Source organism: Balaenoptera physalus (assembly GCF_965194825.1).
Source record: "Balaenoptera physalus genome assembly, chromosome: 2".
Classification (NCBI taxonomy): Eukaryota; Metazoa; Chordata; class Mammalia; order Artiodactyla; family Balaenopteridae; genus Balaenoptera; species Balaenoptera physalus.
Window position 1 is genome coordinate 175940883 of NC_138883.1, and position 25417 is coordinate 175966299.

Sequence of the window (25417 nt, forward strand, 5' to 3'; positions counted from 1 at the left end):
ACCTTTTATTTCTTTTTCTTGTCTGATAGCTGTGGCCAGGACTTCCAATACTGGGTTGAATAGAAGTGGTGAAAGTGGGCATCCTTGTCTTATTCCAGACTTTAGCTGGAAGGCTCTCAGGTTTTCATCATTGAGCATTATATTGGCTGTGGTTTTGTCATAAATAGCTTTTATTATTTCCCTATTATGATTATTTTTCCTGTTATTTCCCTATTATTAATATTTCCTATTATTTCCCTATTATTATTTTATATTTACTTATCTATTATTTATTTATATTGATTTATCTATTATTACTTTATATCTATTTAGCTATTATTTTATTTGATATGTTCCCTCTAAACCCACTTTGGTAAGAGTTTTTATCATGGATGGATGTTGAATTTTATCAAATGCTTTTCCTGCATCTGTTGAGATGATCATGTGGTTTTTTTTCTTTTGTAGATGTGGTGTATCACATTGATTGATTAGGCAGAGGGAAATAATAACATGTGTGTATGCTGAGTGGAATGATTCAGTAGAAGACTAAAGGTTGTGATGCCCACTCAGAGCTTCTTGCTATATCCATACCCATCAAGAATTCCTATACCCAGAATTTCCTATGTGTGCTTCATTCACTCCTTTAATTTTTTTCAGCAATATTTTGAGTAAGTCCAACTATCCCAGGCCACTAATTTTCTTCTTCTTACCTGTTCATTTTTATTCTCATGAATGAAAAATAAATTTTTTAAGAAATTATATTAGCATGAAAAAACACTGGTAATCTCTCACCATCAGTAAATATATATTATAGGCTAAAATATATATTATAGGCTATATATTATAGAATATATAATATATGTATATAATATATAAATATATATTATAGGCTAAAAAACTCCCCCAACATACACAAACACTGTTGTAATTGTGAAGGGAAATTATTTATCCTACGCTTTTTTATCCTATCCTATCTATCCTAAACTCAAAATAATGTTAAATTTCCCATCTAATATTAGCTTTTTCATAGTGGTTCTTTTTAACAGTGTCACATTTTACAAATATTGGACTCTTCTATGAAACGTAAACATCCATCATACCCTCAATTCGAGGAATAATTTGGTAATAACGGTGTTTTAATATATTACTTTTAAAAATATGTAAGTTAGTCACATCTCTGAGACTTGGACCTATCATTTCTACTCTGTAGTAACTTTAGTTTCAGTGCTGAAAACTAGCAACTGTTCTATTGAACTAAAAGATTAGTCAGGAGACCCTTGAATTCCAGCCAGCTTCAGGCCAGAGTAGCTGCCAAAGAGGCTGCTGAAAGCCAGCTTGCCAAAGTTATGTTCATTTTCAGGGAAAAGGGGAAAACTTAAATACCTGCTTTCTTGACTTCCATTGTTTTCCTATTCTACTTATCTATGTTCCATTGCAGATAAGTAAAAAAAGAATGCTTTACAACTGAGATACTCTGAAGTGAGGAAAATTTCAGGGTATCAGGCAACTTTTCACAAAACTGTGTTACATTGATGAATGAGAAATTATCTGTTTCATTGCACCTTCCTTGTGCCTTTGAGAAAGATAAAATTTGAGAATCTGTGAAGATGTATATGTGTGGGGGGTGAGTGAGGGGATGGGGAAGGGAGAGGGACGGGCAGAAAGGAAGTGGGGGAGGGTGCCAAGCTCAGCAGAGATAGAGATGAGAACTTGGAAGTCATCATGACACATTACGACCTTTAGAAAAGTTTATATGTGTGCCTGGCAGACAGAAAAAGATGTTTTCTATAGCACAGGGAACTATATTCAATATCTTGTAATAACTTATACTGGAAAAGAATCTGAAAAAGAATATATATATAGTATGTGTGTGTGTGTGATATATAGTATGTGTGTGTGTGTGTGTGTGTGTGTATAAACTGAATCACTTTGCCGGACACCTGAAACTAACACAACATTGTAAATCAACTATACTTCAATTTAAAAAAAAAAAGAAAAATGTTTTTGATTAATAGAAACATCAGTTGCATGTAGGGATTTGTTCTGGCTTTTAATTTTCTGAACTGATGCATGCATGGAACTTAAATTCAGATTGCTGAAGGTTGATTCCTACCCCCATCAATTTTTAGCTTTGTAACCTCACTCAGGTAACTTAACTTCTCTATGTCAGTTTCTCATCAGTGAAAAATGGAGAAAATTAATTATTAAATTATGTAACACTGGCGAATCAGCACAGTGCCTAGTACAGTGTAAGCATTCATTAAAAATTAGCAATTATTATCACTCGTCTACATAGTCTAGCCTTAATAAATTGATTGCTCGAATTAATGTAATATAGAACAATCTCAAAAATATACCGATGTTAGCCTTTAAGAGATAGCCCTGGATTTAGAAGGAAGAAATTCAGAGAACTGTGTTTAAACCTCAGAAGACATGATTTTCCCAATTATGTGGAATTTACTGACAACTTAAATACCACTTCTAATTAAGAAAATCAAACATGTATAAGGAGTTTTTCTGTGAGGTGATGCCGCATAAATGAAAAGGATTCCCAGAATACGTATTCCAGGTGTGTCAACTGCAGAGAGAAAAAGAAGGGAAAGGAGAGGAGGCTTAAATAAATACACCTGCAAGATAGCACGTTAGCCTCACTGATCTCTGTTCAATTCTTCAAACTGCGAAGCATTCCTTGTCCTCGGGGCCTTAGCATATTCCATTCCCTTTTCCTGTGTTGCTTTTCTCAGCACATCCAAAGGCTAACTTGTTTTTTCTTTATCTTTTGGGATATTTCAGCTTAAATATCATCTCAGATGATCATCTTCCCATCTAAAGTAGCATCTTCCCATCATCATTCTCTCATCTCAGCCTGTTCACTGTTTTCTCACTGTAATTATTTTTCTGATAATCATTTTAATTGGTCTTCTTCACTAGAATATCAAGCTCCATGATGGAAACAAAATCACAGTCCCAGCATTTAACTTACAGTTATAGCACTTATGGTTCCAAAGTAGTAAGTACTGAATAGATGCACGTGGTGTGTGTTTTTGTTCGGTTTGGTTTGGTTTAGTTTCGGGGCCAAATTTAATCTCTTCACCAGTACTTATGAAACTTACACAAAGTTTACAAATTTTCCTATGCTCCTGAGAAAATTGAAGCTAATATTTTAGCTTTTACTTAATCATACCAGGGATGAACTTGCATAGATTTATTACCATCACCTCTGTTGATATTTTCAAGCTTCGCCAAATGGCAGGCCGGTCACATCTGAGATTTTCACGATTGAATGGATTTGAATAGTAATTTTGTGACATTGGCAAACCAGAGTATACAATATTAATGAAAATGGGCTTCATCTGAATAGCCTGTGTCATATTTGAACTTAGCAGAGCCCTGTACACGAGGAGTCCTATGCATGAGTCCTATACATTTGAAGTCTTGAGTATTTTGGATGGGACACAGCTTTGTCTAAAATTGAGGTAGCCTTGGGATACTATGAGAAATTGATTTTGCCCAAGAGCATTGCTTTAGGCTTCCTATGAAGAGTTCCTACAGAAATGGATGACCCACTTGGGATCCAAGATGCTAGTCTTCAATAGCCTGATGTCTCTTACCCTTTTGGCTTTAAAAGAGGAAGTACAAGAACACTCAAGAAAAACAATCCTGGGAATAGACATGATTGAAACCGTAGAGTACAGCATGAAAAAAGCAAACATGATAAATACCAAAAAAAAGTGTTAAAGGAAAAGTGTGATGCTTTGTGTGTAAATATTTGGCATAAATTGGAAAACGCCAGAAACTGAATAATAGATAGAAGCATCAATTAATCCAATTAACTAACGTCTCCTATAAGCAAAGAACACAATTTGGAGTGAGACTCCTGCGGATAAAAGTAAATGATCCCAGGTGAGCTGTTGGTAGACATTAGCTGCAGGTTGCATTTTGGAACTGTATGATAAGGAATGAGAATATTAAGATGTGGAAAAGGAAATCTGTGATGTACCTGCCAGGACAAATACTACAAAAGTTCAGCTAATCATACTGCAGGAACCCGAGAGATCAGGGGTACGTCTTGTGATAACATTTTCTGGATTTACGGAAATGACTGCCAGCTCTTCCTGATTGAAGACTACTTGAGGCAGTACGACCCAGAAAGTCCATACGGTACCAAAGGCAAAAGCTTAATTAGATACACCGCTTCTAACTGCATAAATCCACACTCCCGGAAGGAAGGAGATTAATTGTAAGGCACACGTTTGGAGGGTGAATTTCAAAAATGCAAGAACTCTGGAAGCTAAACAGCGCTACCATTTAATAGTGAGTCTCTTTGGATGGGAGAATTTAAAGTAAATGTTATCTGTGTGTCTCTTGTCCTATAACGGATACATGTAACTTCTATAATGAAAAGTATTTGGAAAGTGTGTACTTCACATATCCAAGGAATGAAAGTCACGTGGACATCAGTTCAAGTCACACCTCATATTGTAAAGTAGTCAAAGGTTAATATATTGTTGCAAATATTCAAAAGATCATTGCCGTTATAAAGCAGAAACTAACACACCATCATAAAGCAATTATACTCCAATAAAGATGTTAAAAAATATATAAGAAAAAAAAAAAGATCATTGCCAAAACTCAGTGGAGAGGGCCTTTTAAACTGCTTAATTATTTCAACCTGGAAACAGGACTCAAAATGACCATGTAATTAAAAGCTACATCTGATTATGAGCAAAGGATTTTTAAAATCTTATTTTGTTCAAAAGGGAATGAGATCACACACAATTGTGTGTGTGTGTGTGTGTGTTACTCTCTTCCTCTCATTATGGGCTTCTTAATGACAGAAACTTCGTGTCTTCACTGAGGCGTGACCTGACCCTATGGCAGGGTGACTGGATTTAAAATGCCAGCACTTGTGACTATGGGGCCTGACGTCCTTTATGGGATATAATCGTGCTTCATGGTAATTTTCTACTGTACTATCCCTGCTATAGGAAACCCTCTGGGAAAATTAGGAATCCCCTAGCCTGTGTGTTGGTGTAGAAAAACCCCTATCTCCCTTGTGACTTGTACTAGAATGAAAAACTTGAAATGCATTTTCTATTCCTCATGCGTTTTACATTCACTTGATAACAAGGTAGGTAATCTATTTATTAATTTATGTTATGATACCACAATGAGGGTGCATTTGATCTACAACGTTTATTCTAAAGCCTCTATTCTACTGTATTTTCTGGCATTTAAGTCATGAAGATTGGTCTTAGCCTAGAAATGAAAGGAATGGGGGTGGGGAGGGTTAGGAAGGGAGGGAGGGAGGGAGGGAAATTAAGGAAGATTTTCATAAGAATCCTTTCTTTCATTCGCATGAGAATTTACAAAACAATCCCCACCAGGACACTCAAACAGAAATGTAGTTCGGAATGCAGTGATAGTATTTTATGTTTACTTTAAGAAACCTGGAAGTGTGTGTTTCTTCATAAACTTTCGAAAATGTAATTCCATTAGTAGTGGAAATGAATAAGTATCTTTCTTTCCCAAGCCCCAATCACTTTATTTGTAAGAAGAGTTTGGACCAGATTGTTCTATGAATCTTAACTCCACCTAATAAATCAACCAAGCTTTGAAATTTCTTCATAATTACGTGATAACAATTCACACTGTTATTTATTCCAGTGACTTTATTTGGAAGGGTAGTTTCTCAGTTGCAGAAGCAGTTCGACGTCATTTTGAGCTCCGTTAAACGCATTGCTTAGCGCTGTGATTACTTTCAAGTCCTAATTCAATGGGCAAATCTCTCACATTGTTTTGGAAATCAAGAGCCATCAAGAGCGGCTTGATATTAGGATGGATGAGCGTGATTTGATTTTGGTTGCCCATCAATGTATATCATATTTATTATCTACGAATTGTCCAGTGGCATAGGATATACTTTCTGCAGCAGATTAATGGAAAGTGATCCTTAAATGAAAAAAAAAAAAAAGAAAAAGAGGGAGAGAGAGATTACACTTTATTTTTTGAGAGAATGTTTGATCTGAAATAAAAAACATGCCAAACATTCCAGGTGCCTGTTACTAGAGAAGTAAAAAGCCCTTTCCAGATGTTTACACTTTGGATGCAAAACGGCAATTTGACAGAGACTAACCATGTGATGTGAGCGTCTGCGTAAAAAGGCTACACACGGAGCATGCCCAGTGCGGTGAGCGCGTCCTCCGCCCTCCCCCTCCAGATCTCTGAAGATAAGGCTTGACCTTTGCACTTGCAAATGTCACTGCATACGTTTTGCACTAGGTTGGTTTGTGTGTGTGTGCGTGTGTTTTAAAGGCTCTCTTACAACTAATGTCTTTTAACGATCCAAGAGTCGGGAAGAGAATAGGGTCATAAGATGCATGAAGTTTAGGACGAGTTGATGCCTTTGGATGCACTTGAAGTGTTATCTTTAAAGCAATCGAAATCATTCGAGTGTTTGTTTCCCCTCGCCACTGGCTGGGATGGGAAAATAAGAATCTCCTTGGACTGGAGTCCTCCGGGGTAGGAAGTGAAAGCCCCGGAGGCAGAAAGGGACGGAGAGGAGGGGTTTGCCCAGAGCATGGACGGGAACAGAGAAGGGGTTCTGCGGGGCTCAGCGCGCACTGAGGACCGGTGCCCGGGGCTGCAGCTGCGGACGAGAAGGGCGCTGTCTGGCTGATGAAGGCCACCTGGATCAGGCTTCTGAAACGCGCCAAGGGAGGAAGGCTGAAGAATTCGGACATCTGTGTAAGCTCCAGGGCTCTCGTTGAGGGGAGACGTTATTTTGTCGTTGTTTCTGCTGCTGGTACAGTGAGGCTTGTCCGGGGCGCCGGTGATGAGTAATATGTTGATTGCTGCAGAGGGAGCCGGAGAGAGTCCTCTAATCCTCTAATCCTCTGGGCTCCTTTTCCTATGCTGTGATTTATCGCCCTAGGAGCTCTCCGGGGCAGGTGTTTTCTGTAGACAGCTTTGATGAAATCTCTATTTAAAGGGATTGAAAAAAAATGTGTTGCTTAAAGATTGAGGGAAGCTGGCGGCTATTGCATTACAGTTTTGTCAGAGAAGGCATCAGGTGAATACTGAGGTAGGTACAAAAGGATGCTTAAGACGAAAGCGGGTGACATCTATGGTAGTGACATTTCAGAGGGTTCAAGTTGATAACTCGTTCGACTTTCCTGAATGTTTTATTAGCCTGTCTTCTTTCTAATTGTAAATTCTTGCTGTAGCTGTAGACTGTTCTTGAAGCTCTCCTTGAAACCCGTCTGTGCCCTACGCTGCACTGCAGCACAGAGCTGGTTTGATGATACAAAGAACTTGTTCTGGCTTCCAGAAAGGCTGCCGCTAACTGGCCCATAAGATTTGGGAAGGAATGGTAACTTGGAAGGCACAGCTCTCCTAGTTGCGTGGTCTGCAGACCAGAGCGTGATGTGCGGAGCTGGTTTGCCACCAGGTGGATTATTTTCTCCTCTTTTCAGGAATGGATAGCACAGTCGAGGAAACTGACTGCCGTGTCAGTGAGACGTGTCCATTGCAAACCTCATAGATGCAATCGCTTTTAAAAGGTCAATTTCCCTCTCCAGGGTTCGGCAGACTCCTACACCAGCCGTCCGTCCGATTCAGATGTTTCTTTGGAGGAAGATCGGGAGACGGTGCGCAGAGAAGCACGACGACAGGCCCAGGCCCAGCTGGAGAAAGCAAAGGTAAAACCCTCCGTTCTCTGCCAGGCTCTTTGCATGTCGTGCTGGGTCCGTGATGGGCCACCTGTGGAAGTTCCTCCTGAAGTGCACATGTGGTCTCTCTGGTGGAAAAGAGGTACAAGAAATGGAATGTACTTTCTTCCCTTGGCAGAGAAAGGCAGTGTGATATATAAGAGTGGTCTTGCCTTTTATGTTGTTTTATAATCCAAGCAACTTGTTTCCGTGGGTGGATGGTTTATTTAGACATACAAAAAGGATCCCTGAATATACAAAGAGGAAAAACTCCTTCTAATGTCAAAAGGATTTTACTTCAGTTTTTTCAGGAAACCATTTCTGTGCTCAGAAAAACAAACATTCTTCAAGCTAATGTTTATTCTCTTAGACAACAATCTTTCTCCCAAATTTTACTCCCTAGGTGTTTTATGATGGCATTTTTCTTATATTTAAAAAATGGATTGCATTATGCTTTTCAAAAATAAAGCAAGAAAGGATTTTATTAATTAAAATTGTTCCCTTGGAGCACTTTCTTCTCCATCCCACAATAATAAAGTGCATATATATGGAAGGGGAGGGGGGGACTGGAAAAGACATGAGACGTAGAAGTACAGAATTTAGCTGAGACTGTTTCGTTTCACTAATGGTCATGATTTGGATTCTTTTTCCCATGCATTCGTTCAAATAGCAGCTATTTCTAAAGCATAGACTGTTGTTCATGTTCAAAGGGCCTTGGTGTGTGTGATACTCGGTAACTTTTAAATGAACGTATTTTCACACAGTTTTCATCGGTTTTCTTTTGAAAAAATGACTGCTTCGAAAAAAGTGCTGTGTTGATCTTGCTAAAAAAAAAAAAAAGAAAAGAAAATCAAGGGTAACTAACATTAGAATACTTCTGCTGGCTGCTTCATCTCTGAGATGAGTAAAATCTCTGTGTGTTGCTATGGGAATCGTGGCTTGGAGATGCTCGTTTGAATGCATGGACTGCCGTTATGTAATATGCGTGTGACCTGTAGCCCAGCTGCCATAGTAGTTTGCAGAGGAGCTGCCAGGAGACCTTGACTTTTAAAAGAAAATAGCAGGACTTCCGGACATCAAAACAATGGTCTCACCTCAGCGAGCAGGGAAGTCATCTCCAAGTGTGACACAGTCTTGCCTGCTAGAGGATTCATAAAGGGCAGAGGCAGGAAACTTACAAAGCAAGGTGTGGCCCATTTGCCGCCAACTAATCTGCTCTACCCAAGTGAACCATTTCAAACGTTATGCTGTGACAATATGGATGAAAGTGGAGGACATATGCTAAGTGAAATAAGCCGATCACGGAAGGACAGACACTTTATGATTCCACTGATACGAGGTATCTTAAGTAGTCAAACTCCTAGAAGCAGAGAGCAGGATGGTGGTTGCCCGGGGCTAGAGGAGGATATGGGGAGCTGCTATTCCCCGGAGAGAAAGTTTCAGTTATGTAAGATGAATAAGTCCTAGAGATCTCCTGTACAACTCTGTGCCTGCAGTTCACAATCCTCTGCTCTACATTTAGAAATTGTTAAGAGGGCAAATTTCTTGTTAAATGTTCTTACTACAATAGAAAAATTATGAAGTTGAAATTAAATAATGAATGTATGACTAGTGAAGTTAATTGCCCCAAATTTGCGGTGTAGCTAATATAAGTTGCAATTTAGAATCTGAATTCTACGCTCTATATTTTGCACCTGGGTGCAAAGAAAAGTCAAGAAAAGCAAATAAGAGTCTGTATTCCAGAAATAAGAGTGTTCTATTTGCACTCGTTTATTCATGTGATTTTTTTCACAGACCAAAATTAAACAGTTTCACAGGCTCATATCACATCATCATACAACCCAATATCTTGTAGGTTTGCTTTTCACAAACCACAAAGTCTTTAGTTATCCGATTGGTGCATTTTTGTCTCTCACTGCTATAAGTTCTGAGTTCAGTGACACAGCTGCATAGAACTTTAAATATTTTTCAACCCAGCGTGGATCATAATATTATTCCTAAATCAAACCAGATTCGTGTTATTTGTCATACAGACTAAAAAAGCTTATAGTTACAAGTGAAGTAGAAGATGAAAGAAAATGAAGAGAATTTAAAACAAAGGCAAAATAATTGAAGGGCTATATCGTATGTTTAATGAAAATAGTTTACCTACATCCATTTTTCTTCTTTAAAACTAGGCCCATATCTTAAACCTCTGATGTATTCAAATGATTTACACTAGGGTGAGTGAGAATTGGAATATGTTCTGAAAGAAGATACAAAGAGTCGGATTTAAGTTTACTTTTAGTTAAAATCATGGTTTGGTAGGTCTGATTTCTTAATTCTGATATCTTTGAAGAAGGTATACAAAAGAAGGATTGTAGATGGGTCATTCATTAGGCTATTTTTAATCTACTTTCCTCCACCAGTATATCATTGTGCCTTTGTGGGACCTATTTCAAAATGAAACCTTAAAGTTCAAAAATATATGAAATCATTGTTTACTTTTCAGAGAGTTTCAAACACTTTCTCCATTCATTTTGGAAGACTCAAACGTTTTCTACCTTTGTTTTGTAACTATGATAGCATCCCTCAAACAGGAAGCCTTTCTAAGTGGGTGCTTTAACTTACCAACCCTGCAGATTACGTGCCCTAAGTGTGTGCAGATGCCTGGAATAAACCTCAACAGTGCTTTCAGATCCTGGCACTCTGTAAATATGAAATATATTATCCATTAATTGCCAAGAATACGCCCATGAAATAAGGTGATTGGCAAGGAGTGAAACTAGAGAAAATACCTTTTGAAATTAAGTGACCTACGTAAGGTTATATAACCAGGCCGTCTGTGATTCCCATAAACCCCAGTAGTTTTCACTACTGCTTTATTATGGCTTCTCTTAAACTAGTAAGCTCTACAGTGAACAGATTAAATATTTATTTTGAGGCAAGTAACTGATATGACCTTGTTTTTCAACTTGGTGTTTTCTGATCCCAGATGCACATTTTGATCTTGTTCAGGTTTGCTGTACTTTACAAAGCCTGCCCTATTTAAGCTAGTGCTCTTAGACACAAATAATATTGTCTTAAACACAAATAATATAGGAATTTAATTTATTCCCACATTGATGAAATTTAATTTCATCATAAATTTCATCATAAATTTATTTCATTGATGAAATTTAATTTATTCCCACATTTTTTATTAGAATAGGTTTATTGAGACATAGTTCACTCATTTAAAGTGTACAATTCGGGACTTCCCTGATGGTCGAGTGGGTAAGGCTCTGTGCTCCCAATCCAGGGGACCCAGGTTCTATCCCTGGTCGGGGAAATAGATCGCACATGCATACCACAACTAAGAAGCCCACGTGCCACAACTGAAAAAAAAAAAAAAAAAAGATCCCGCATGCAGCGATTAAGACCCAGAGCAGACAAAATTAAATAAATAAACAAATAGATATTTTAAAAAAAATAAAGTGTATAATTCAGTGATTTTTAGGATATTTAGCATGGTGCAACCATCACTATAATCAACTTTAGAACATTTTCATTGTACCCTAAAGAAGTCCCGTGTTCTAAATTAGTGGTCATGTCCATTCTCCCCACCCACCTCAGCCCTAGGCAACCACTATTCAACTTTCTGTCTCTATAGATTTGTCTGTTCTGGTTATTGCATGTAAATGAAATCATGCAGTAGGAGGTCTGTTGTGATTGGCTGCTTTCACTTACATAACGTTTTCAATGTTCATTCCTGTTATAGCGTGTATCAGTACTCCATTCCTTTTCCTTGTCGAGTAATATTCCATTGTATGTATATATCACATTTTATTTACCCATTTATCAGTTGGTGGACATTTGGGTTGTTTCCATCTTTAAGCTATTGCGGATAATACTCTTACAAACATTCATTTACATATTTTTGCATGGATGTTGCTGGGTCCTAAGATCATTTTTTTTTTAATTGAAAGAATTTTTTGTTTCTTTTCCTTTTCACTCCCCAAAAATGATCCTTCCTGCCCTACGTGCAGAGACTCTGAGTTGGGAAATCTGATTGTGGAAGGCATTGGAGCACAGATGAAATAGGTTCGGAGTGGTATTCTTAGAAGAATGGATTAATGCTAAATTTTAAGTCAATTGCTCTCTTATCAGTAAATGTCTACTATACTGAAGAAAGTGTATTAGTCACAGTTGGGAGTAGGGAAGGCATTGCAAGACCAGAGCCACAAGAAAAAAACAGGCAGATATTTTGCTGTAGAAAACTTCTAGTATTTGTTTAGGGAGAAAAGTCGTGGCCTTAAATCACAGTAATCAGAAGCAGACGAGAAGTATTTTAGGGGAGTAAAGAGGTCTGTGAGTCTCCAGAGGAATAGACTGCCCCCTGCTGGCAGGAACAGAAAATCCTCCCTGGAGGTGGTGATGGCTTCGAACTATACCTTCCAGGATGGAGTTTAGCTTGTAAAGTAGAAAGTGGGGAGTGGAGAAGAGGGAAGGCCTGATAAGTAATGTGAGTAATGGCTAACATTAGGAAAGGCTCAGCAGCCAGAAAACATGGAACCTTCCAGAGGAAGGTTACTTTTCTGAGACCTTACCAACTTGAAGATGTCTTTATTCTAGCCTCACATTTAATTACTAGTTTGGCTGGGTATAGTATTGATGTATGAAAAGCGTTTTTCTTCAGAATTTTAAATGCATTGTTTTGTTTTCTTCTGGCATCCAGCACTGCTGTTGTGACTGCCCATGTCATTCTGTCTCTGAGTTCGATTTCTATATAATTTTCTCTAATATTTTGAGAACTGTTCTTCCCTTGGAATTTTGAAATTTCGCCTTGGTGTGAGGCTTATTATTTCTTGTGCCCGGCTCTTCGTGTGAATGTTCAGTGTGAAGGGCCAGTCACTTACTTCTGGAAAGTGTGTTATTTGTTTATTTGTCTACTTATTTGTTTTTGATAATTTCTTCCCCCGTTCTTTCCTCTTTTTTCTGGTTCTCTAGTTTTTCACGTGTCTGATTAGAGTTTTCTTCTCTACTCATTTTTTCCCTACTATCCCTCTGTCTTTTTGTTCTACTAACCGAGTTCTTCTCCACTTTTAACCTACCTATTGAAATTTTTATTTTTGAAAATGTCTAATTCCCAAGAGCTTTCCTCTTATCTCCCCTTTTATAGCTTATTGTCCTTATTCCATGGCTATAGTATTTTCTCTTATATCTCTAAAGATTATCTTTTAAAGATTTTTCTGTACTGTCAGTGTTTTTTAAACTTTTTAGTTGGATTTTATTCTTGCATCTGGAGACTTTCTTCAGAAGTTTGATTTGGGGTTATCCATTCATAATTAAGAGCATGGCATAAAGCTGACCGGAAGCTTCTTGACTGCTGGTCTTTTATAGGGTGGTGGTGGGGGGTGGCTTTTCTTTTCATCTGAACAGTGTCCCCAAAGGAGTCCACAGTCTCTTGATACTTTAGTTCTCACTCTTTCTACTCTGTGAATTGCCACTGCCTATTGTTTTCTCTACCCTACGTTTTTGTCTACTCCCATCTCATTTTTTGTTCTTTGCATCTATGGGTTTAGACTTTAAAAAAAAAAAAAAAACTTTAAGGAGGAAGCATTTGTTCAGTTGACCATGTTTTTATTCCCCACATTTATCAATAAACATACTATAAAAGAGGAAAGAAATGTTTCTCATATTACCTTAGTCCATAAATGCCTTAGACACTGGGAGAATCCTACCCAGTTGGAAATATTCCCCTACCTGGCCTTTTCAGAAGAAAGAAGAAACAGGAATGTGGTTATTCACCTTCAACCCAAAGATGAATTTTTTATTCAAGAAATATTAGACATGTTTTTAAAAATGAATCTTACTGGGAAAATCACGTGGTGGGTAGGAGAGAAGTATGTGTATATGCCTGTATCACATACTCTCTTAAACCCACAAAATAGACTATTGGATAAAATCCCAAGAACATGTGGCAGGTATTGAAACTAGATGGCTACACATAGGGGGAAAAATAACACATTTAATTGGTAAGAAATAAAATCCAGTAGAGAGGTCTCATCACCAAAAGCATGAAGTATGGGAGACATTCTTTGGAAAATATTTTAGGCTCAAATTATTTTCCCATTGTTGATTTTAATGTTGTCTCTTAATTTTTGCATTGAAACACCGTCAGCCCTCTTTTGCTCATAGCAACTACCTTCCAAATACAGCTAGAAAACTGGCAAAATATGTCTAATTTCCAACATTGTGAGTTCATTTATTGTTGAAATACATATTAACTTAAGTTGCATTTTTTTCTACCTGTAAGAAAGCAGAAGTATGTGAAAGCCCTGTGCACCTGTTAGGCTTCTGCGTAACTCATAAACATCGCTGGGTAGGTGCAGTCATATACGCTGGTGCTGTAATTCCACCCATCTCCAGTGTTAATTGACAATAATAGTAATAACACAGTACTGACAACACTTACTGAGCGATTACTGTTCATGATAGCCAATTTGAAAGATAGAAGAGGAAAAAGCAAAGCTTTTTGAAATCCTCTAGAGCAGTTATGATCAGGCAATACATACAGCATCACCTCCTGTACTGTCTTTTACATCAGAACAAACTGCTCTCCGTTTAGTGGCGTAGGTCACGATGCTCTTCCATGCATCACCGGCCAGCTGGCAGGTGAGCTGGTGACTGGCTGATCTGGGATGGCCTCTTGCCTGTGTCTGTAGGTTGGCAGCTGTCAGCTTGGGTGGCTCCTTCTCCTCTGGGTGGTCCCCCATCCCCCAGCAGGCTGGCTGGCTCTTTCTCACACTGGTCTCAGGGTTGTTCTTCTCTACTGTGTTCAGTTTTGTCGGGCAGGTCCTGGCTACAACATAAGCCTATTTCTACTACCTCTCTGGTTGTTCCTTTTCAATCTCTTCCACTGTTTCCCTCCACCAAAGTGTGGAAGTTCATCCAGCCAAATGCACCATCCGTGACCTTCTGGCTTTTATCGTTGGAGGCATGCCTTTGGTTTTCAAACTGGTGGATTCTTGGGAGCTGCTACAGAGGCAGAGGGCTGCCCAGCAGCTTGAGTTCTGGTGTATTCTTCCTAGATTCAGCCAAAGCAGCTCTCTCCTTTTTTTTTTTCTTTTTTCTTTTTGACATATTGGGACTTCTTTGTAAGTTCTCCTTTTGAATAGAGAGCTTCATGTCCATAACGAGTTTTAAACCACTGCCATCTTTCCTTTTACCATCTCGTCCTTCTCACTACTTCATCATCACTTTAAGTCTGCACCTCTGCCCTTGGCCTCTCTCCCTAGTGTTAGTATCTCACATCTTCCTTTTTACGGCATCTCTATCAGTTCTGACGTTTAAAATGGAGCTCCCCATTTTTTTCCTTCAAACCCTTTCTTCTCTGCATTTTCTTATTTCCGTCAATGTTAATTTCATCCTCCCAAGCTCAAAGCCTTGGTCCAGGGGTCAGAAGGTTTTTTTCTGTAAAGGGTCAGATAGGAGATGTTTAAGGTGCTGCTGGTCATGTGGTCTCTGTCACAACTACTCAACTCAGGAAAGCCTGGATTTGGATTCCATCTCTGCCGTAGACTGGCTGCTTGACCTTTTGATAAGTTATATGTGACACTCTTGGTTCCAGTGATAACTGCATGAGCTGTACACGTCCAGTCCAGAGTTCCCAGATAGGGGACTGGGGTGGACACAGGTGGCTGGTACACACTGCTCCTGCCTTCAAATTCAGTGTCTAATGGGGAGTCTGTATTAGAAGCAATGAAATCACTATTTTCATTCCCTTTTTAGCTGTGCAAGGTCGCCATACACCAGTATATATGGTTGTTACCAAACTCAGGTTCGACTGCTTGTTGCTCAAGAATCCAGTACTGAGACACAAGTGTTGGGTAAAAGGAAAGATAGCTTTATCGAGGAGGCCAGCAATCCTGGGGAGAAGGTGGACTCACGTCCCAAAGAACCAACTCCCCATTGCCAATCAGGGGCAAGAGCTTTTCAAGGGGAGTTTTAGGGGTGTGTAGGTAGAGGGAGGGGGCTTCATGCAGGATAGCACAGTCAGTTCTGACAGTCGTCTTGCAGTTGGTCATGGGGGGGTCTGACCAGCATCATCTTGATTGTTTTAAGTACAGTTAGGCTTCAGTTCCAGGATCGGTTTGTTCCTGTTTCTTTGGCATTGTGGCAGCTTATGTCATGGCTACAGTCTGGTCATCATGTTGTTAACTTCTTCCACCTGGTGAGGGTTTCAGTATCTGCACAACAGCTCACAGGACATGACTCAGAATATTATCCGTAGCCCTTGAAGAGGAACTAAAGGTCCTTGACTTTGTTTAATGACTAAATTATTATTATTTTGTTTTGTTTGACGGTTTTCCTTTGTATCTGCATTTTCTCACTTCTCTGATGAAACGTATTCTTTGGCTCAAGTTTTTCTACAGACGAGGCAGGCGGAGGACTTGGGGTGGGGGGTTCTGTCCTGGGAAGGCCCCATAGGGCTCTGCTCTGTTACATGGTCACTACTGTCTTGGCGTTGTTTCTGACTTGGTGGTGAGTGCTGGGTGGCACATCTGTACTGTCCAGTGACAGCTGCCCTGAGTGGCATTTGCACTATTACGTGATGTTGACAGCAGCTCATCGATCAGGTCCAATCGCACCCCTATCCATCCCTGGGACTGAGGCGGTGTCCTGTCCCTTGCACTAGACTTTGAGCCCCTTGAGAGTAAAGGCAGGCTCTGTGCTTCTTAATCTTGTGGCTGTAGATTCGTGCCCCTGTTATCAAGAGCAAGTTAACACAATGCTCTCTTGCTCTTCTCACATTTTCTTTTCTGAGTAACACCTGAGTATTTTAGGAATAAAATTACGTATCGTTCCCTGTTTCCTTATGGCTATATTTATCTTGGCAGTCTACCCAGGAGTGAGTTTTAAGTTTCTAATGGATAAGAGTTACATGTTTTAAAGGGAACCCGATACTCTAATTCAACACTCTCTTACAGTGGATTTATGGTTTTTATTAATGGGAGTTCTAGGGTGCTGAGGTTTGCCCACATTCAAACTGCACTCTTGTGTAAGAACCCTTTTAAGGACTGTTAATATAATACAGACTTCTGGCTGTTTCAAAACCATAAATGGATTGGGGAAGGATTATTATAAACTTTGCTGCTCAAGCCTTCTTTTTCATTGAGAGCTGTAACTGAACATCTTTGTGGTGTCTTTATAAACACAGCTATAAATACACGATTCTTCCCTCTTTTTCTCTCTACCAGATATGAACGGGGAACAGCACAAAGACCTTTAAGCAGTTAAAACACTCAACCTCTCTCTGCTCTTGAGTTTTTGCCCCACCAACAACTAAAGGAAAGATGTTGAAAACTGTAAGACAGTAGAATTTATTCAATTAGCAAACATTTGATGGGTGGTGTTGTGCTATTGAGCTAGGAACTAGAAGAAGGAGTATCAAAGATCTGCTAGATGTGATTTCTCCCTCAAGAAGCTCCTGGTCTAATTAATGATGATGCCAGACATGTGTGTCCTGACTGAGCATAAGGTAATAAGTGATGGGCTAACAGCAGTGAGCCAAAGGCTGTAAGAATGGGAAGCAGGTGGATGGGAGATACTGCTGGGGTGAGGGAGGGCTGGAAGACCAGAATCAGGGCAGCGGGGATTATAGATGCCCCACCATGAAGTGGATGTCTCTTTGGGGATAGAGCCTTTGCTATCCAGTGATGTGCTTTTTTCTAAGGTTATCAAGATTGCTAACTGAGGGTCCAACAAAGGCTGTTATTTTGGTTTAATTTTGTTTAAATCCCATCTAATTGCAATTTACCTTAAACTAACCACACCAGAGTGGATTTTATTAATCCTCTTAACCATTTTGAAGTGTACAGTTCAGTCGTGTTGACTATGTTCCGGTTGTTGTGTTGCATCTCTAGAACTTTCTCAGCTTGCAAACCTGAAACTCTCTACCTGTTGGCCAATATCTCTTTGTTTCCTCCTCCCCCCAGTCCCTGGCAACTACCATTCTAGTTTCTGTTTCCATGATTTTGACTACCCGAGGTACCTCATATAAATGGAATCATACTGTATTGGTCCTTTTGTGACTGGTTTCTTTTACTTAGCATCATGACCTGAAGGCTCATCCATGTTGTAGCATGTGACAGAATTTCCTTCTTTTTCAAGGCCAAATAATATTCCATTATGTAGGTAGACCACATTTTCTTTATTCATTCATCTGCTGAGGGACATTTGGGCTGCTTCCACCTCTTGGCTCCTGTGAATAATGCTGTAAAGAATTGTGTGTGTGTGTGTGTGTGTGTGTGTGTGTGTGTGTGTGTGTGTCCTGGACTTTTTTTTAATGATGCTGTTAAGCTTTACCATCAGCCATTAGTAGCTTATGTTTATGTAGTGTCTCAGTGTTGCAGTCCCCAGTATCCCAAAGTATAACTTTGCTTGGTCTTTACAACTACTCAGTGGGGAAAGGAGGGCAGGTATGGTTACCCCATTTTATGAAGAAATTGATGGTGGATATTGAAGAGTCTTGTTCAAGCTCATTGAGCTCTTAAGTGGCAGAATTAGGACAAGGACCCAGGCTTCTGTTTGGTAGAATTCTGTCCTACGTTCTTTCACCTAATCAGTGAGCCCCTCTTAGAAGGATAAACTGACAATGCACTAATGCTGCCTCTTTGTTACATGTTCTGGAGGGATTAAAGGAATAAAACTTTTTTTTTTCTTAAATAACAAAAGCAATAAAAACCCCAGCATGGCAACTATTAAAACAAATTTAAAAATAAAAACACCACCTCTGCTTCTTTTTTTTTTTTATTTAGCTATTGCATCCAGATAGTACAATTAGAGTTTACCTTATGGTTACTTATGCCACTGATTGGAATGAGTGCTTTTTTACATTTTAATATCCTTTAAACAAAAATTTTGAGCTAAAATTTCTTCAGTCTAATATGTTATTAAAGGAGGAGCTTTCAGGGGACTTCCCTGGTGGTCCAGTGGTTGACTCCACGCATCCACTGCAGGGGGACCTGGGTTTGATCCCTGGTCGGGGAAGTAAGATCCCGCTTGCCACGTGATGTGGCCAAAAAAAAAAAAAAAGCTTTCAGGATATATTGTGTACTGTATTCTTGGTTAAACGGAGATACAAATGGGATGTGCCTAAAAATGTTTGAATACGGTCTTCCTATAGAGAAATGGAAAAATAATCAAATATCTAGGAAACAGGTTGGATGAAGAATGCTGAAGAAATTGAGTTTAAGTAGGTCAAGGGAGAGAGGATTGAAATTACAAGGAAGCTATTTGAAAAGAGATTTCATAAGTGTTGTCTCCTCCTAAGGAAAAAAAATGGTGAAAGGAATGGTCTAAAAATTATAGCAGCCAAAAATGTAAAGTTAGATGTTATAATTGACTTGAGAGAGATGAGAATGTGTTGTAAAGAAAAACTAGGAAACTGCCTTAGTGATGGTTTTAAAGAAACTTGTGTGGCTTGAGAAAGTGTTCATTTATTTTAACTAAATCCTGTCCTGAGGAAGGAAGATGGATGACATTAGCTGGGAAAGTTATTTTTGATCTAGTGATTCCCTACTAAGAGTTCTTTCTACTGATGTTTGCAAGATTAACATTGATTGCTTTAAAAAAAAAAAAAAAAAAAAAAGTCAGTTCTTCTCCTCACTTTAAAAAAAAGTGAGGTTAACACTCTGCTCAACCCTACCTCCCAAGATGGGACCAGGAAGTGTGTTTGGCAGGAAGGAAGCAAAAATGTCGGCAGTCAGTCATCAATCAAGTTGTCCAGTCTTTCTGCTCTCTAGATCCATTCCCTGGATTTTAAACACCTTAACTCTTACTTTTGTCTTCTTAGAGGAACTGTGGTCATCCTTGAATGAAATATTTATTGGACCCACTGTAACCCTACATTTGAGTCAACCAACATTCCTTGCAGATGCAAGTCAAGTTACACGGTGGTTTACAAGGCAACCCTGTATCACACACAGTCACGCAGAATTAAAGCAGATCATTGGCATATGCTACTAGCTTAAGTCTGTGCGTTTAAGTAATCTGAAACATATAATAATCCTATAATGGATATACACAATGAAGTATAAAAATCCTTTGAATAGACAAAAATCTCCACATGCTAAATGAAGGCAGTATTCATTCAACACACCTATATTTGATCACCTCCCTTGCGGTATGGGTGATGCTCGAGGATATAAAATGATTAAACCTTGATCCCTAATTATCAGGAGTGCAGTCTAAAAGGACATTTAACTAGTAGCCCCATGGTAATGTACAATACTATCTTCTTCACCTCCTCACTTTAAAATGAAAGAGAGAAGTTGATCACCCTGAAGCCCAGGTCCTGCAGCAACTCCGGACTGTGCGCTAGAGTTTACGAGCTGCCTTATGTTTTGTGTCCGTTTTACCACGTGATCTGCATCTGAGTCGGCATCTCAGAGGGGGCAGTGCCTCAGCATATCCTCTTATCCAAATGATCAAAACTCTGCTAAAGGGATGTATCCCAACCTTAAATATTTTATTTAAGCTTAACACATTAAGAAATGTACACTTCACTAATATTTTGCTATAATACCAAGGCCTGTTCTTTGAGCATGAATGAGCTACTTGAAGTCTCAGCTATACCCAGACAACCGTCTTCAGTATAGAATTTAGTCTGATGTTGGAGTTTGACCCTATCCAAAGGGATTTGGAACTGAAAAGCATTTTTAATTTTAAAACATGGTCGTGTTTATACCTCAAAACGATAACGTTAAATTTCTCCTGAATACCTTAGTTTTACAAAACATGAACCATTTGTTTCCATTCTTATACTTTTGCTAAATGTTTTGGTAAAATGAAAAATCAGGCATTTGGTAAATTGTAGTTAACTCTATAAAAAAGGAGTTTGAATTTTTTTTTCCCTAAAAATTCCTATCTACGTAAAATGTGTTGATATTAATAAAGGTCAATCACACTTGTTAACTGTGGTCCAAGAAAAACTATCCATTTGACTTAGACAAATAGGGTACCTTGTAATCTTAGCTCTTGAAGTAATTTTTTATATTTCCCTGAAATATATATGGTACTTCCTTGGCTGAAAAAAAAATGTTTATTGTTAACATCATCAACATGGAGCCTTTTTTTAAGGATTTTAAAAAACTATTTCTTCATCTTTTCTGGATCATGAATGCCTTTGAATATATGATGAAATCTTTGAGCCTTTTCCAGAGGAACAGTCAGCTTACGTACCATCAGCAAGTAGTAGCTCATGTTTATTCAGTGTCTCAGTGTTGAAATTCCCTGTGTATTACTTTGCTTGGTCCTTGCAACTACTTCATGGGGAATGGAGGACAGATATGTTTACCCCATTTTATAAATGAGGAAATTGATGGTGGCCTTCATAGACCCCTGAAACAAATCCATGTACCCTAAGGGTTTACAAAGTACAAGAACCTTTGTTAAGAATCCCGGTCTTCCTTCAGTTAGAATGGCTGACGCCTTAAAAACTGTGGGACGTTGCCCTAAATCTGGGAAGTGTTTTCCTTTGCTCTCAGATACTTGAGGCAATGACCACATACATTCTTCTTGGAATTCTTATTTCAGCTATAGTGTTTAGTCTAGTGTGGAAGCGGAGGTTGGGCAGATATATGATACTCTATAAATACTTTCATGTGTTATATAACCATAAAGGATGTTCTAGTTTAAACAGTTGTCAATGATGAGTGATTTCAATGTTGTGTTTTGTTTTCAGATTTTCCAATGGCCTGTATGAAGGGACACAGAACTGAAAAGTCCTTTCAAGTTTAGCAGATAGTGGGAGCGAATCTTTCTGTGGTTGATGTACTGGTCTGTGAGTTTCTGACGTGCTTTGTCTTGTGTTAACTCTCAAAATATCATCTACGTATTGGCTCTTGTTTATTCTTGCTTAGATTACCTGTTGGATTGGGATAACCAGGACGTTGACTAGATATGTGGAGGAGACCCTACCTGCAGATTACAGAACATTAAGGCTATCTGTTGCCTGATTGTTCTTTTTCCCTTGATTAGACAGAAATCTCCTGCCGTCTTTCTGGCTTCTTGGAAAAATAAACGACATATTAAATGTTCCCAGGAGCAGGACGTTCTCCTGCCCAAAGATTTAGGATTCCATTGAGAGGTTCCCTTTTATTCAGCAGCCATGTGCTCTGGTCTGGCGTGGTCCATTGCTCTGTCCCATCAACCCTCCCTGTGTCCTCACCTGTCACCTCCTGCCCCAAATAACTTGTCCTTGCTTCTTGAGGCCTTTATCAGACCATATGTTTCTCTTCTCCAGCATGTAAACTGGGAGCACCTTGGACTGAGACTTACCCGGTTGACACTTAGCAATTTGACTCCTTGGTAGAGGTGGGATAAATACTTGTGGACTCAATGAATCACATGATCTACTGAGTAATAGGAAATGTGCGAAGGGAACCCTAAGCCTTTGGATGTAATCACATTTTGCCACCTGCGTCTTGTAACTTAACTATTCTATGAGGTTCTGTCTTGTCTCTACAACTACATGTGACCTTGGAGGGGGGAATCAGGATGTGTAGTTCATTTCTGTCTCCCTCCAGCTAGTATAGGGAGTGATATGAAGAATGACTTTGGGTTACTTTAGGGCATTTTTTAGTAAATAACAATCATTGAATAGTCTTGGCTGAAGGTAACACAAAGAAGACTTTTCAGAAAATTTTCTGTTTCATAGAGTCCCCCGCACCCCCAGTGCTGCTGCACAAGGCATGGGATGAAAGCAGGAACCACATCTGAGCAGAGGTGGTCTTCGCAGGAGAAAGGGGTCCCTCTCCGAAGGCAGATTCCCAACTAGCAGCTGCTCAGGCTTTCTGTTCCCTGTCTTGGACAAGGGTCTATTCCAGCTCAGTTTCTTCGGAGCTGTCCTGTACTATAAATTGGGGTATCTTTCCTGTAAAATGAGGTCTATATATAAAATCTACCGTGTGTCTTCCACAAACAGATGTCCAGAATTCTTGGTCCCTTTGAAGTCTAATTGTTGTCCTTTTTGGAGTAATTAGTGAAGAGGAAAGACAATAATATAAAGGACTCAAACATAAGACATTAAAATGGCTAAGTACTCCCATGCGCAGCCTATCAGATAATTCAATTTGCTTCTGTAACATGGGAATACAGCTGATGAAAAAATTACAATTACGTGACTTCATGGTCATTGGAAAGAGTTTGTCCCTTATGTACTGATAAGTATGCTCTAATTGAAGAGTGATATGCAATAGTGACATTTTTTGCAGGTGTTAACTATAAATATATGACCATAAAATAAACGTGTATTAAAATTAGGATGTCAGATTCTCAATTATATTTTTCAATAAATTAAATAATAGTATGTATAAAAGAGTACTTATAACAGTAAGGTAAAAACTTATGTACCCATGGTGTTTCTCATTTTCTTTCTTTTCATTGTATTTTGTCATATCACTTATGTTTATATTCCGTACAACATACTGCTTCATTTTTGTGTTTTTGAACCATTATTTAAATGGCATCCTATTACGGTGGTTTTCTGGTAACTTGCTTTTTTTTGCTCAAGGTTACGTGCGTAAAATTCATTCATGTTGATTTTTGTCGCAGTAAGTTTTTTAAAAAGTTTTATTGAAGTATAGTTGATTTACAGTGTTGTGTTAATTTCTGCTGTACAGCAAAGTGATTCCGTTATACATATATATCATTCTTTTTCATATTCTTTTCCATTATGGTTTATCACAGGATACTGAATATAGTTCCCTGTGCTATACAGTAGGACCTTGTTGTTTTGTCACAGTAATTTATTCACTTTTACCAATATATGGTATCCCAGTATAGGAATTGCTTGAGTTGATCTGTTCTCCTGTCAATGGACATTTAAGTGACTACAAACAGTCCTGCTGTGGAAATTTTTGCACTTGTCTCTTGGTCCATGTGTGCAAGAATTTCTCTAGGATATGTATAACTAGCAGTGGAATTGTTGGCTTATAAGGTATGTGTGTTTTTACCTTTCCTGGATAGCGGCAGTTGGTGTTTAAAGAGGTTGTCTTAATTTACAATCCTACCATTGTGGTAGGAGAGTTCCTTTTGTTCCACGTCCTCTACAGCATTTAATATCACCAGATTTATATATTTATTTTCTGCCAATCTAGCAGGTGAAAAATTAAAAGTCTCAGGGTGGTGTTATTTGTATTTCCATGATTACTTAGAAAATGGAATACTTTAAATATATTTATTGACCTCTGTTTTCTAATTCTATGAAGTAGGTGTGTATAGCTTTGGACTTTCAATCAAGTTGTCTTTTTCTGTTCATTTATAGGAGTATTTTATATATTTTATATCTGATTATTTTATTGGTTATTTATTTTGCTGAAAGATTTTGGCTTATAGCTGCTCTTCTTACATTTTTATAGCTTTCTTAATTATAATTGAGATTTATCCATCCTTTCTGTCACTGTTTGTGCTTTGGGGATCTTGTTTAAGAAATTCTTCCCTACCCTGAAGAATTCCTAAAGAATTCTTCTAACTTTATTTCTAACAGTTTTGAAATTTTGTCTTTTCATATTTAAGCTCTTAATCTTTCTGGAATTAACTTTTGTATATGGCATAAGGTAGGGATCTGATTTCATTTAAGACACCTATTTGTTCCAGAGCTATTTATTGAATAGCGTATTCTCTCCTTGCTGGTCTAAAATGCTTGCTTGGTCACAAATCAGTTTTCAACATATGAGTAGGTCTATTTCTGGGCTCTTTTTCCTGTGTCAGTGCCATACTACTTAATTACTGTAGTGTAAAAATAAATATTGGGCATGTCAACACACTAATATTCTTCAGGACAGAGTTGGCTATTCTTGGACTTTTCTCTTCTATATAAATTTTAGATAACATGTGTGAAATTCAGCTGAAAAAGAAAAAAGAAACAAATACAAACATACTCAACTGAGATTTGAGATTGCATTTGTCTGTAGATTAATTTGGGGTAAAATGCCTTTGTTATAATATTGAGTCATCTTATCCATGCATATGAAATATCTCTCCATTAATTCAGTTCTTGAATGTTTTATAATTTTGTCCATAAAGGTCAAAAGGTCCATGCTTACACTTTTTGTATTTGTTCCTAGGTATCTTTTTTTTTTTTTAGTCACCATTACAGTCCATTCATCTCACATTTTCCCTTTCTCTCTCTCTCTCTCAAGCTGTAGTTTCTGTTTGCTAATGTATGGAAATGTAGTTGATTTTCTATGAAAAATCTTTACATTCATCAGTCTTTCTAGCAATTAATAAATGCTAATAAATTTTCTATAGATTCTTGGGTTTTCTATCAGACACAGATAGGGCAGTCTTATCGTACGAATACTGAAAATTCTGTTTCTTCCTCCCCAGTTCTTTTAACTTTTCAGTTTGTTCTCATCTTATTGCACTGACTAGACCCTCCACTGCAATGTTGGTTGTATTATACATGATAATAATAGGCATCCTGGTGTTTGTGAGTTTTTAAAGAGAATGCTTTTATTTTACTGTTAGGTAAAATATTTGTTGTGGGTTTTCTACAGATAGACTTTAACAGGAAGATTTCTTCTGGTTCTAGTTTGTTGGGTTAAAAAAAATCATGAATTGGTGTTGAATTTTATCAAATAACCCTTTTTGCATCTTTTAAGATAATCATTATGTGATTTTTTTTCTTTAAATTTCTCATTATAGTTAATTATATTAATAGATTTTCTACATTAAAATGACTTTGCATACTGGGATAAACA

General features: G+C 38.2%; 1 protein-coding gene across 7 annotated transcripts in view; it reads left to right on the top strand.

The window, feature by feature from the left end:
- CACNB2 (calcium voltage-gated channel auxiliary subunit beta 2) overlaps nt 1–25417 on the top strand; it is a 410393-nt gene that overhangs the window by 258077 nt on the left and 126899 nt on the right. For 5 of the 7 annotated variants that reach the window (XM_082452853.1, XM_082452855.1, XM_082452854.1 and 2 more), the window contains one exon: nt 7560–7679. In XM_082452853.1, coding sequence (XP_082308979.1) covers nt 7560–7679 — 120 coding nt within the window. Of the gene's footprint in view, nt 1–5301; nt 6727–7559; nt 7680–25417 lie in introns of those variants that run through there. The other 2 variants (XM_082452856.1, XM_082452859.1) reach the window with 1 other exon arrangement.